The 14,446-nt window shown below is 42.2% G+C and overlaps 1 protein-coding gene across 1 annotated transcript in view; it reads right to left on the reverse strand.

Annotated features, from left to right (window-relative positions):
• Positions 1-14,446, reverse strand: part of CCDC66 (coiled-coil domain containing 66) — an 83,708-nt gene that overhangs the window by 36,788 nt on the left and 32,474 nt on the right. The window contains 4 exon segments of the mRNA XM_077452043.1: positions 389-550; positions 1,609-1,693; positions 6,604-6,833; positions 10,224-10,355. Of these exon segments, the coding sequence (XP_077308169.1) occupies positions 389-550; positions 1,609-1,693; positions 6,604-6,833; positions 10,224-10,355 (609 nt within the window).

Below are 14,446 nucleotides of genomic sequence, written 5' to 3' on the forward strand. Positions count from 1 at the left end.
AGATACCCGCTTCCCTCTCCAAAAAGTGTGCCAAGTAAAAGAATGAGGGAGGAGCAGGAATTCCCCTTTTTGGGTAAAGTCCTGTTTAAAGAGTGACACATTTTAAAAAGGCTAGGTTTGAAAAGTTCTGCTAGTAACTTTTTTTTTGTCTGTCGCTTCGTTGTGACTGAAACCAACAATGACAGCCTGGTTACAACACTGAGGGCATATGTTGTGAACTGCACAGGGGCAAACCTGGATTTACAAGGACAGGAGTGCACAAGTCTTGCAAAATAACAATAGCTGCCCAAGATACTTGAGCACAAGGGAATACGTATGTCGACAAAAAAATTTCGGATAGTCTTTGCTAAAAAGCAAAATGCTGCCATATACAGGTTGATTTGCATACCTCCTTTTGTTTCTGACGATAATTATCCTCATCATACTGTTTCTGTAACTGCTCCTGTTCTCTTGCCAGTCGCTGCTCTTCCTCCTGCTCTTCCTGCTGTCTTTGCTCATCTTCCAGCTGTTTTCTCTTGCGCTTTTCTTCAACCTGAGCCGCTATCGCTTTCTGGTTAGTGGGATTGTAGGGAGAATGTAAATCCTCACAAAACTGACAGGTTTAAAGTGTTACTAAACCCTGTAATATGAAAATAGTTCATCCGGCCCACCACAGTGACCACAGCTTATGAATCTTAAAATACATTACATTAAGATACTGCCACTATCTACCTTTTGTGGATGACCTGTATACCACGGTTACATGATAAACTAAAGTTTATCCAGTGCTGAGAGTTCAGGTAGGAGGGGATTTCCACTTCAGCATGTATACATGCCCACACGTGTGATGTCAATATCATGTGACCTGGCTAGCACTGAGAACAAGTAAACGTTCTCTCCAGCATAGAGGACACAACTGAGCATGTGTAGGTCAGCTACCCTGCCTGTGTTAGCTGGTCTTCCTCAGGCAGACAGTGCAGGAGAATCTATGCATACAGGATAAAAATGCCTTTTTACACAATGCAGAGGATTAACCCCTCAAGTTCCCCAGTGAGTATAACAAATATGCTAAGACTGATTTTACTGTTGAGGGTTTAGTAACATTTTAAACTTACACAAACAAAAACATGAAAGTGCAGCCTGCTGATCTTCAGAGTGGATTCAGCAGAACTGCATTGAAGCCAAAAGATATAGATCCCTACCTGTTTTTGCTATAAAGGAATAGCTTTGTTTGACCATGTCCTATGCAGACATTCTACAGTGATGTCCTCAACATCTCCTTGTCTATACGTACTTTGTTTTTATTCCCCATTTTCTTCAATGACCTCTTCTCCTATCCAATGTTTTCTCAAACTCCAATTTGTCTTTTAGCACACCTTATAAACTGTTGTTCTAGCCTACAAGAGGACAAGGAAGGAGACAGCAATTGAGTTTTTGAGCTCCTTATTTTCTCCCCAGCTCACCATTCAAAATCTTCTACTGCCTCCTCTTAGCCATGATCTGCTCCTAATTACTGATTTTTCCCTACTCTACTATGCAATTTAAAGCTGCTGCTGTTCCCTTTTCTCTCCCCTTATACCCATCATTTGGCCCTACAATTCATGCAATAAGCAGAATGTGGATTCACACCTGATGCTCCAGCTGCTTCTGCCTTTTACGGTCTCTTTCTTCAATCTGTGCAGGATCTAACAGGGCTGTCATGGTACGTAAAAACCTAAAAAACAAAAAAATAAATAAAGTTACCCATATACACAAAAAAAATCCTTTTCTTGGAGTACATCATAGGACACAAAGCACTTAATATTTAAGACTATTTGGATTATGCTGCAAACTTCAGGTGAACGGTATTTGAATTCCCCTCAATTCAGCCAAGCCTCATTTTTGTAGCAAGCAATGAGGTACATAAAGAGAGGAGAGATCCCCATGGCCTGTGATGTACTACAGGTAAATCAAAAATCCTAAAGATTTCTTATGCATACATCACAGGACGAAGAGCACTCCATATTCACGACTGCTTGGGATGTCCCAAAACATTGAACATAAAAGGGTGGATTAATACAGAAACAATGTCAACAAACCCAAAAGCTCAAAAAAACATAGTAGAATAGTGGAGAACCCTACTACAAAGCTGTCTGAAAGACCTTTTGCACAAAACGGACAACCACAGAGGCCTAAAAACCTACCTAGAAGAACTCAGAAAATATGTGAAGAGAAGACAAGAAAAAAAAAAAAAAACCTTTACAAGCCTAATGCTGAAATTTTCTAAGAAGCAATGACACATCTGATGAAACTGGCCTTGAGCAGGAAAGGAAAAAAACTTTTACCTTGATACCACAGGCCTGAGAAATTAGCTGACTAATGCACCTGTCAATGGGGAAGCAGCCTGATGCGAGGACCTTTTAGGTAGAAAAAACAGGGACTCAGACTCCTGAAATGAAGCTGTGTAGACATCGGATAAATTCCACTATCTTAAACATCTAAAGAGTGAAGCCCCATTCCCAAGAAGGAAACCATCTTATGTAAAGAGGACTGCCAAGTGGCAAGATCATCATCCCAACTATAGTGCTCTCTGTATGATCCGCAAGGTTTTCTATAATCACAGCATTGGTCATTGCTATTAAATCGGGGATGGGGGGTCCTTGGCGGTTTTAGGCCAGTAAGCTTTTTAAGCATTCATCTCGGTGCACCATGCAACAGTTTATCCCCCTCAGGTCTGCTGACTTTTAAAGAGGAATTAGTGACACCCTATACAGTCTTTTCTAGGTCGTTGTTCGAGTCCCTGTGCTGCTGTGCCAACCTAAAAAACGCCCCATGCTATAGATTTTACTTCCTTCTAAAGGAGCTGGTCAAGAAACTAGTGAAACACATTGCCTTAAATTCCTTCAATATCAATTTGTTGCGTTTTTGTACATGAATGAACCAGAAACAATATTTTATATGATAAGTGGGTACATAGTGTACAAGTTAGACATGTACAACCTGGAATATTGTTACCTAAAGTGGTAAACCCTCACATATACCCAAGTGAAGTGAAGTTAACACCCTCAGGATGATACAAATCCTCCTACATAGGTTTTACTTGGTTATCTGCAGGTTTCTCTTCCCTACACCGATTCAAAATGGCAGAAGAGCTGTGTTCTGAATAGACAAGTTGCATGCTGAGCTCCCTCCCCGACACAAATTTCTCATTCTGGAAAATATCTCAGAAGTGATTCATGCTGAGAATGGAGGAACGAAGCACCATAGAGAAACACTTAGATCTTTGGAGACAGATAAGTAAATACTACATACAGTATCTCACTAAAGTGAGTACACCCCTCACATTTTTGTATTATTATATCTTTTCATGTGACAGCACTGAAGAAATTACACTTTGCTACAATGTAAAGTAGCGAGTGTACAGCTTTTATAAAACAGTGTAAATTTGCTGTCCCTTCAAAAATAACTCAACACACAACCATTATTGTCTAAACCGCTGGCAACAAAAATGAGTACACCCCTAAGTGAAAATGTCCAAATTGTCACTATTTTGTGTGACCACCATTATTTTCCAGCACTGTCTTAACCCTCTTGGGTATGGAATTCACCAGAGGTTACCACTGGAGTCCTCTTCCACGCTTCTTGACGACATCCCAGAGCTGGTGGATGTTAGAGATCTTGCGGTCCTCCACCTTCCATTTGAGGATGCCCCACAGATGCTTAATAGCGTTTAGGTCTGGAGACATGCTTGGCCAGCCCATCACCTTTACCCTCAAGCTTCTTTAGCAAGGCAGTGGTCGTCTTGGAGGGGCGCTTGATGTAGTCATGTTGGAATACTGCCCTGCGGCCCAGTCTCCGAAGGGAAGGGGATCATGTATTCAGTATGTCACAGTACATGTTGGCATTCATGGTTCCCTCAATGAACTGTAGCTCCCCAGTGCCGGCAGCACTCATGCAGCCCTAAACCATGACACCTCCACCACCATGCCTAACTGTAGGCAAAACACACTTGTCTTTATACTTCTCACCTGGTTGCCACCACACATGCTTGACACCAATTTGATGCAGTGTGCGGCATATGGTCTGAGCACTGACAGGCTGACCCCCCCCCCCCCCCAACCCCTTCAACCTCTGCAGAAATGCTGGCAGCACTTGTATGTCTATTTCCCAAAGACAACCTCTGGATATGACACCGAGCATGTGCACTCAACTTCTTTGGTCGACCACGACGAGGCCTGTCCTGAGAGTGGAGCCTGTTAAACTGCTGAATGGTCTTAGCCACCATGCTGCAGCTCAGTTTCAGGGTCTTGCCAATCTTATAGCCTAAGTCCCCTTTCACACGGAGGCGTTTAAAGGTGCTACATTGCTAAAAATAGTGCCTGAAACAAAGCTGCTCCTTTCACTCCAGTGTGAAAGCCAGAGGGCTTTCACACTGGAGCGGTGCTCTAGCAGGACGGTAAAAAAAAAAAAAAAAAAGTCCTGCTAGCAGCATCTACCCATTGAAATCAATGGGGCAGCGCTTTGCAAGCGGTTTTAACCCTTTTTCGGCCACTAGCGGGGGTTAAAACCGCTTCGCTAGTAGCCAAATAGCCGCTAAAATGATGGTAAAGTGGCGCTAAAAATAGCGCTGCTTTACCGCTGATGCCGCTCCCACCCCAGTGTGAAAGGGGCCTAAGCCATCATTATGTAGAGCAAGTATGAGAGAGAGAGCATACCACCAAATTTAACACACCTGCTCCCCATTCACAACTGAGACCTTGTAACACTAACTGGTCACATGACCTTAGGGAGGGAAAATGGCTAATTGGGCCCAATTTGGACATTTTCCCTTAAGGGTGTACTCACTTTTATTGCTGGCGGTTTAGACAAATGGCTGTGAGTTATTTTGAGGGGGACAGCACTGTTATACAAGCTGTGCACTCAATACAGGCAGTCCCCGAGTTACGAACAGGTTAGGGACTGCCTGTTTGTTCTGAAGTCGGATTTGTTTGTAATTCGGACGCGCAGAAGAGCATTTTCGCTGTTTTCTGACATAATTTTACGATATTTCCTCTGTTTTGCGCTGTGCCCGTCGGCGCCGCCAGCCGTTTGTAAGTAGGAGTGGTTTGCAAGTCATAGGTTCGTAACTCGGGGACTTCCTGTACTTTACATTTTAGCAAAGAAGTCCAATTTCTTCAGTGTTGTCACATGAAAAGATATAATAAAATATTTACAAAAATGCGAGGGTGTACTCACTTTTGTGAGATACTGTATATATGTGCTTTGCTTAGATTTCATGACTGAGGTTTACAATCACTTTAATGCACATCTGATATATACTATGTTACACTTTGCTGTAAATGAAGATACAGTATTTTAATGTATATTGGATTACTGTAAGTAGCACCTGAAAAGTCCCCATTGATTCTATATTTATTTTGGTTGTTTAACAATTATTAGGGATGCACAATGATTTTTTGGAGCTTTTCCTACACAATCTCTGTAGTGAGATCACAGAGAAGGACAAAAACTTTTTTTTTTTGTTTTGTTTTTTTACACAGGCTGCTGCTGCTGCTTTCTAAAGTAAACAGACTTTACACTTCTTTTGTTTTGATGCACCTAGATTATATTTAATGGATTTAAAAATTGAAAAGTTCAATTGGTAATATACAGTAGTTATACAGGCTTACTCGTGATAGATTAATATTCCCCCAATATTCAGCCCTGCTTTAGTGTGTCAAAGTTGGACACTTTAGCTGGAAGGTCCGAGGCCACCACACATGAATTGTATTATTTGTCACTTGCCTGGTGTGATGTACTGCGAGTGTACCCGAAGTGAATGTGTGGGGTTTGGACAGTAAATGTCATACTTCAAGGGGCCTCTGACCTTCTAGTTGTCCCAACAATGGGAGATCCCATATGACAGGTTGTTTCTAATATTGAAGAGTGAAGGCATGGGCAATAAAAAAAAAAGCACAAAAAAAAAAATATAAAAGTTCCTATTGGGAACACTTAATTTCATACTTGTGTTATTGAATACTTTCGTTATTAACAGTAATGGGTTTCCTAGACATCAAAATGCCCTATTCAGGTTTACGCAAAACTCATTAACAGTATAGGCATAAGAACTGGTTAATTCCATTCAATCACTCGATTTAAGCCTGCCCTAAGGGTCTGCATACGATTGGTTGATATAAAGAAGCAACTTCAGAAGGTTAATATGTCAGGCTTTAACCCGTTTTCAACCTTACAACACATATACACGGCAGCAAAGGGTGGGCTTTAACACCCACACATCGCACATACACACTCCTGGGCAGCCAAACTTTACGTGTTGGGAGCACACTCATGTTCTCTTCCAGCACGAAGACCAAGATGTCAAAGATTGCTCTTGGTCAAGGCTAAAGATCAGTAGCTTGTGGGACCAGCTCTTGCTTATGTGACCACTGTGACCTCACATGATCCTTCCTGCTCCCTGGGCATTCCACACGGTTTACAAAGGGATGCCTGAGCAGGTGGGAAGGGTAAACAAAAAAAAAAAAAAAAAAAAGGAGCGCGGCTCAATGCCTAAACACCAAATCAAATTGTCTTTCAGCAAAAATTGGATAGCAATAGTTAACACTGATAACCTTGCTACAGGCTAGATAGAGGATGGCCCATACCTACCCAGTTTTCTGACTGTGAAAATATTCCTCCTCAGTGGACCTTCTCGTTTCTGGCTGTTCTTGTTGGAGATCAATTATGGCAGGAGCCAGCTGATGATCTGCTGTTCCAGGTTCTGATGAGGAAGGAGGAATTTCAGGCAGCTGGAAATTAGCACTTTTCTCATACACAGTTTGATTGGCCACCTTCTTAAATGAATCAAAATGCATTGCCCAAAGATCTTGTTGCTCAACCTAAAAAAAAAAAAAAAATGATAGAAGACACAGAAATTATCAAAATAGGAGTATGATACTGTAATAGCCCATCCACGCACACAGAAAGATGGGTCTTCATTTCCTTTGTTCTGCAAGCCTTAAAGTGGTTGCAAAAATCAGGCATGAAAAATGAACAAAACACGATTGTGTATTGTGCATTTACCTCAGTCCAAAGCACCTATTGTCATTTCACTGTGCTGCTGAGTAATGTAGCAGATGGTCAATACTTGTTTGACTTTAAATGTGATGGATGAGTCTTGTTAATTAGAATCTCTCTATTATGCTGTATGCAGCTGCTGATTGGGTAAAGCCAGATTTTTGCCTTACCTGTAAAAATCTATTTCTTGGAGTTCATGAAGGGATGCAGTAATATAGTAATTCATGTACATTTGGATTATACTGCCTCTATCAGGAGGAATTTGAACCCCCAGACACTCCCATCAAGCTTCAGTTTTGTAGAAAAGCAGTATTCAGAGGAGACCACAAACACAAAAAGGAGGGGGGTGAAACCCTTATCCCTTAATGAACTCCAAGAAACAGATTATACAGCAACTACAAAAACTTTTTTTCCCCCCTCTTGTTCATTAAGGGACACAGGGATATTTTAACTCTAACATTTAGGACTTCCAAAAGCAATCCCATTTGCCAACTACCCAAGTTATCCAAAAGGGTGTGGAATGTTACCATAAGAGCATCCAAAAGGAAATAATGCCAAACAAGGAGAGATGAAAAAGGGGAAGTAAATATGGAATTGCAACAACCAAAGAAAGACACTTACAGTCACAACCTGGTGTTCCAGGGCAGGACCGGTAGCATCACTAGGGAGAAAACTGCTACCTGAAAGAATGATGGACCTCATAAATAATGTGCAGAACAGCCAATCATCCCCCATAAAACAGGTGGAACAAAAACTACCCGCACAGAAGAAAGCTGGACCAACAACTAAGGTGGTCAAATAAAATCGGATTTTTGACTTGCATGTAAAATCAATTACATGAAAGTACAGAACGAAGGCAGATTAAGAGACAACTGGGTTATAGGCCACAAGGACCCCCCCCCAGAAATCCTAATTTATGTAACAGGCAATACAATAAAGGACTACAGCAGGGAGGGTGGCTTGTGTCCTGTCCAAGAAGAGAATTTTAAACAGGCAAGAATAAAATCACATTTTCTTGCTCATACATTACAGGACACAGACGACTAGGATGTCACCCATCAACAAAGGTGGAAGGTAAAAACAACAAAAAAAAGCCAACATACTCCTCAGACAAATTAAAAAAAAAAAAAAAAGGTCAGACTTAACTCAAACAGCAGGCTGGAGCACTTTACAGCCAAACACAGTATATCCACCCTCTAAAACAGCGATTCTCAACCAGGGTTCCTCCAGAGGTTGCTAGGGGTTCCTTCAGCATTGGGACATTTCTACCTCTCAGATAAGTTCCCACGACACCACTGATCTTTTTAGCTATCTGTAAGGAGGTAATTCTTCCCAATGACCACAAGTGTAAGGACCATTCCTCTAACTGACCATCACACTAATGTATCATGAGTTGTAGAGTTCTAAATTTTAGCAGGGGTTCCTCGAGACCGGAGAACTATTTCAAGGGTTCCTCTGTTGAAAAGGTTGAAAAAGGCTGCTCTAAAACATAGTAAATGTGTGAACTGAAGACAAGGTGGCAGCCTTACAAATTTGCATTGCAGAAGCTTGATGCTGAAAAGCTGAGGATGTACCAACAGTGTTAGTAGAATGGGCCTTCACCAGAAAGGGAGAAGCCTATCCTTTGCAGAGTAGGTCCAAACCACATCCTGACAATTCCATCTAACGATGGTGGAATGAGATGCAGGAAGTCCCCTGGGAGTTCCCTTCGGGAGCACAAATGAGAACTTTAATCCAAGGCACGGCCTCCTGTGACAGCATGGGCATTATCCATCTTTTAACCTGCACTTGTGGCAGTTTCTGTGCCAAGAGAATTAGACATTTTGGCAACACATCAATAGCAATATCTATTACGCATCTTGGAAAGATGGTAACACCAATCAGCAGGCACATAGGCCTTAATGGCAGATCATGTTAAAATAGATCCATGAGAGGGGCATATAGACTAGACCTCTAAAGACAGGCTATATGGATTTAGAGAATAAAAACTATGGTAAATCCTGGCCTAAGCAAGATGTTAAGTTATAAACACTTTCTATAAGCCAAAGGACTTTTGGTGCAGAGAATGGTGTATTTAGAAGATATGGCTGTATATGTGCAGAAGGAGCACATATACGACACTCTAATATGTTAATGATTGGTATAATGTCTTTTCATCAATTATTCATTGGAACCATAAATAAAACCTTTCCTTGGAGGTGAATCACAAAAATGCAGTATTTTTTATATTGTTTATAAGTGACTTCATTCGGGACGTATCTTTGTTTTTTCTCATCTTGTCAATGACATTGCTGCATTCGTGTTTACCCTCTAGATCAGGGGTCTCCAAAGTATGGCCCGCGGACCACATCTGTCCCACTAGGACGTTTTTTCCAGCCCGCAGCTCACTTCAGAGACCAGTCTCTTTAAAAACCATTGTCAAGTTGCAGGACCTTCGCTACATACTCTACACCCCCCGCACTGTACAGAGCAAGTCCTGCAACCTGACAAAGCCCGCCCCTCCCAGGGCCATACTCTGCTATTGGTTGCTAGGACCACCTAGGAACGAAGTACTACATTGGAGTCCCGCTGTTAACAGATCTTTTACACAGCATGCCTACGTAACAGCAGGACCGGAGCTGGGAAGTGCTATAATAAATATCCCCAAAAAAATATAAAAAAAATTTTAGGCCGTTTAGTTTATACCGAAACATAGTGTTCTACATATTTTTGGTAAATTGCAAAAATAGGGGATAGTTTTATGGCATTTTTATTATTTATTTTTTTACTAGTAATGGCGGATATCTGCGATTTTTAATCGGGACTGCAACATTATGGCGGACAGATCAGACAACTTGATACATTTTTGGGACCATTCACATTTATACAGCGATCAGTGCGGTTAAAATTGCATCGATTACTGTGTAAATGTGACTGGCGGTGAAGGGGTTAAGTGTGTCCTAGGGAGTGATTCTAAGTGTGGGGGAGAGGGGCTGATCACTGATCATGCTCCCGATCACCGGATCCTTTCTTTGAGGAAAAAAGAGCCCTGGATAAATGTATATAGTCTTACAGATCCAACCATCCCTTTGGGGGCCATCCATAATGCTGATGTGCCCCGTAATGAAATAGAGTTCACGCCTGCCCTACAGAAGATGGTCCAGTTACTCATTAATACAGAATGGGGAAGCCAGCATTATATGGATGTCTCAATAATCCATTTTCATATGTACCTCTTGAATCTTTTGCTTCTCTTGCATTTTGCGTACAGCATCTTCCTCCCTTTGCTTGTTCAGCTCTTCCAGCCACTTCTTTTGCTGCTGCCGTTTAACAGCACTAAACGGATGATCTAGTGGTGCCGCTTCCTAAAGTATAGATTACAACAGTTTAGTAATGTAGGGTGCAGAACTGGGCAATTTGAAATAATTTTAACGAATTGCTAACCGCCCGCCGCAGATTTACTGAGTCAAGGTGGCATGGCTGCACGACTCTATGTACCTGTATGTTGGGTACGCGTGGCGGCCGAACCGGCGGTGATTTGTTTCAGAACCAATCTACAGGTCTAGGCCAACGATTTATGGCCTTGACCTGCTGATCGGTTCTGACAAATCCCAGAACGTTCTGTGCCTATGGAATATAAACACAGGCACAGGAAATTATGCGATTGCATCTCCTGGAGCCCTTTTCGGTTCCAGCGTGGGAGGAGATCACATCAGACAATGAGCGCAAGCATTACACTGACACAGTACATACAGATAGGCACATTTAACCCCTTAATTAACCCCCCCCCGTTAACTTTCACTCCCTGTCACCAAGTACAAAACGTACAGATTTTTTTTACTGATCACTGTATTACTGTCACTGGTGACATCAGTTAATGTCAGCATCAGTTCCAGATAGGGAATATATGGCGGGTATCCTAAACCTAAACTTTTTTTAACCCCTTCACTGCCCTGTCACAGTGTCATTAGTACAGAGTACAGCTCTTTTTTCTGATCACTGTATTAGCGTCACAGGTGACGTCAGTGCCAATCCAGGAGAGCATCAGATAGCCCGCCACATATTCAGTAATACATTTTAACCCTTTGGTTGCCAATAACATGCACACACTAAACAGCTCCATTACTAGTATGGTGTCTGAACGGATCAATATCTTTGAGCAGATCAGAACTATACTAGTGTCCCTAATAGTATGGTATAGTGTTCCCAAAACCTGCCAGCACCTAGTCCGCCCCCTCCCCAATTTATTGGCTAAAATGTCCAAAACAGAGATACACTACAGAGGAGGCATACACAATCTGGAGAATGACAGGAAAAATGGGGGAAGCCTCACTGTCAGAATCAGGCTCAGTATTCAAACCCGTAAAGAGCAGCGGCACCCTGACAGATAGCGTGACAACGGAGTAGTGGTCCCTGCTAAGGTCAGGGGTACCCGACCCTGTTCCCAGGTTGCTGAGATGCAACAATCGCATGGTTCTCCTATGCGGAAAAGTGCCAGTACTAGTACAGGTCAACCTCCTAGTGAACTGGCGAGCACCAGTGGCCTAGTATGTCCTGGTTGCAGACAAACGGCACCGCAGTAACACTTTGATATGGCGAGTGCCTTAAGTGCAGTTCAAGCTGGTGTGATGACTAGCACAGGTAGTGTCCCGCAGCCACCTCAAAATCAAAGACAGGCCTATAGAGCCCTTTCTGATGCGCTTGCAAATCCTGATTGGGAGCCCACCACTTCTGCAGCGCCTATACTTCCCTCATTCACTGGCCAACCCTGAATTCAGGTGGAAACACAGGATTTTACTCCCTTGAATCTTATGAGCTGTACAGATCGATTGTGGACCAAAGCAATTTATAGCCACAAACCCAAATTTGCCAGAGAATTTGCATGGAAACGTATGACGGTTTCCAAATTTGGAACCTTTCTGGGCCCATCCTCATCATGGGCGTTACAAAAAAACAAAACAAAAACAAACAAACAAACAAACAAACTGCAGTCATATTGGTCCACTGACACAATTCATCATATGCCGTGTTCTCTGCTGCCATGGCCAGGACTAGATACATGCAAATCTTGCGGTTCATGCATTTCAATGACCTCTGTCTTCCTTGGGGTGACCCTGGATATGATCAACCCCTCAAATCACTTTAACCAAAAATTTGCAGCCTTGTATAAGCCCCAACAAGCTGTAGGCGTTGACGAGTCCCTGATTAAGTTTTCTGTCTGCCTTGTTTTCAAACAGTATCTCCCCAGCAAGCTTGCCAGATATGTGGTCAAAATGTATAAGCTCTGTGACAGGGCAATAGGCTATACATGTAGTTTCCGGATTTATGAGAGAAAAGATAGCAGCGTGGAGCCCCGTGACTGCCCAGACTACATAGGGAGCAGTGGCAAGATTGTTTGGAACTTTTTGTCACCCTTATTCGTAAGGGGTACCATTTATACATTGACAACTTTTTAGTCACCTTTTTGATTCTGGAATTGGCTTCCCCCAACAGATGTTGGATGGCCGACTGGTGGATGGGGGGGGGGGGGGGGGGTTGAATGGCACCTGTTTGAATTGTACTAGATTGTTTGCAGTGAAGTAGGACACGTTTTCGTTCTGTCGGCAGTCCAAATTACAACGGCGACTGGTGTTGTTGAGAAGCCCCTCTGTGTCCACAACTACAACCTTAACATGGGAGGGGTTGACTTTGTCCATAAGGCCAGACGCTGGTACACAAAAGTGTCTGTATACTTATCCCAATTGGTTTTGCTGAACGCTTATGTGCTATACAAAGCATCAAAAGAAGTGGACCCTTTCTAAAATTCCAGGAAGAGATCATCACAGCCCTTCTGTTTCCAGAGGGTGCTGTGGCCCAAATTCACAATCCAGATGCAGTGAGCCGGCTGCATGAGCGGCATTTTCCAGATGTCCTCCCTGGTACCCCTACCCAATGATCACCCCAAAGAAGATGTCGTGTCCGGAAAACACGGACATAGGCGTAACACCTATTATTGTTCCTCCTGTCCTGGTCAACCTGGTCCCAGCATCAGGGACTGTTTCCATCGCTACCACACACTAGTGGAGTATTAGTATAGGGTGCAGCATGGCAAAGTCTAGGGCACACTTTCACACAGGGTCTCAAAAGATGTTCAATATCCCTTTTTGAGAGACCCTAGCCTGTAACTTTTTTTTTTTAACGGTAATAAAAAATAAAAAAAAAATAAAAGTTAAAAAACACCACACACAAAATTAAAAGTAAAGCCAAAAATAGTTGGCGTTTTGAGTTCAGAGTTTACAGAACATTACTGTTATTCTGTAATGTTTTTTTACTTTTTCATTGTTAACCATAGTTTGTTTTGCAGATACCGCCATTCTACTGTACACAATTTTGTAATGTTTTATTGTTAACCACTTAAGGACCGAGCCTCTTTCTGAGATTTGGTGTTTACTAGTTAAAACAGTTTTTTTGCTAGAAAATTACTTAAAATATATAATGTTTGGGGGTTCTAACACCCTAGAGAATAAAATGGCAGTTGTTGCAATACTTTATCACACCGTATTTGCACAGCGGTCTTACAAGCGCACTTTTTTTTTAAATAAAAAAATAAATAAGACAACAGTTAAGTTAGCCCAATTTTTTTTTTTAGAATTGTGAAAGATAATGTTAACGCCGGGTAAACTGGTAACCAACATGTCACGCTTCAAAAATTGCACTCGCTCGTGGAATGGCAACAAACTTTTACCCTTAAAAACCTCCATAGGCAATGTTTAAATAAAAATTATACAGGTTGCATGTTTTGAGTTACGGAGGAGGTCTAGGGTTTTCATATATGGCCACTACTCACGTATGCGTTCGCTTCTGCACGCGAACTCGACGGGGCGTTTAAAAAAAAAAAAAAAAAGATCTCAGATCTCACATTTACACTAAAATGCAATGGTATGGAGATGAGTTGGGTTCTTGCGGCGCAGAAACCACTTTACTTTTAGCTGAAAGAGGACCACCCGTTGAGGGTATCGGGGTTATGGCAGCTAGCTGCTGTCATAACAATATTCCTCTTCAAAGTACCGATGTATAACAGATGGCGGGCAGTCCGTAAGTGGTTAACCATTGTTTACTTTGCATGTACACCCATCAGCTGCAGCACTGATCTGTTTATCCTGACAGCAACAGCACTTGATTTCAGCATATACGTAAATCAACGATTGCAGTGCTGTAGCAAAATTAATAAAAAAAAAAAAAAAAAAAAAAAAAAAGGAAAGCACCTGTCTCCCCCCCCCCGTTTACGTGCAAAGGAGAACGCAAGCATCGGTCTCGTGTCATATGTAAACAATTGCACCATGCATGTAAGGTATCACTGTAGACATCATATCGAGGGCAGAAAAATCTAGCAGTAGACCTCCTCTGTAAATCTAAAGTGGTAACCTGTAAAGGCTTTTGAAAATGTATGTAGTTTGTCGCTGCTGCATGGGCCTGT

This window comes from Lithobates pipiens, unplaced genomic scaffold (assembly GCF_037356315.1).
Source record: "Lithobates pipiens isolate NorthernLeopardFrog02 unplaced genomic scaffold, aLitPip1_a1.2 Scaffold_23, whole genome shotgun sequence".
NCBI classification, from domain to species: Eukaryota; Metazoa; Chordata; class Amphibia; order Anura; family Ranidae; genus Lithobates; species Lithobates pipiens.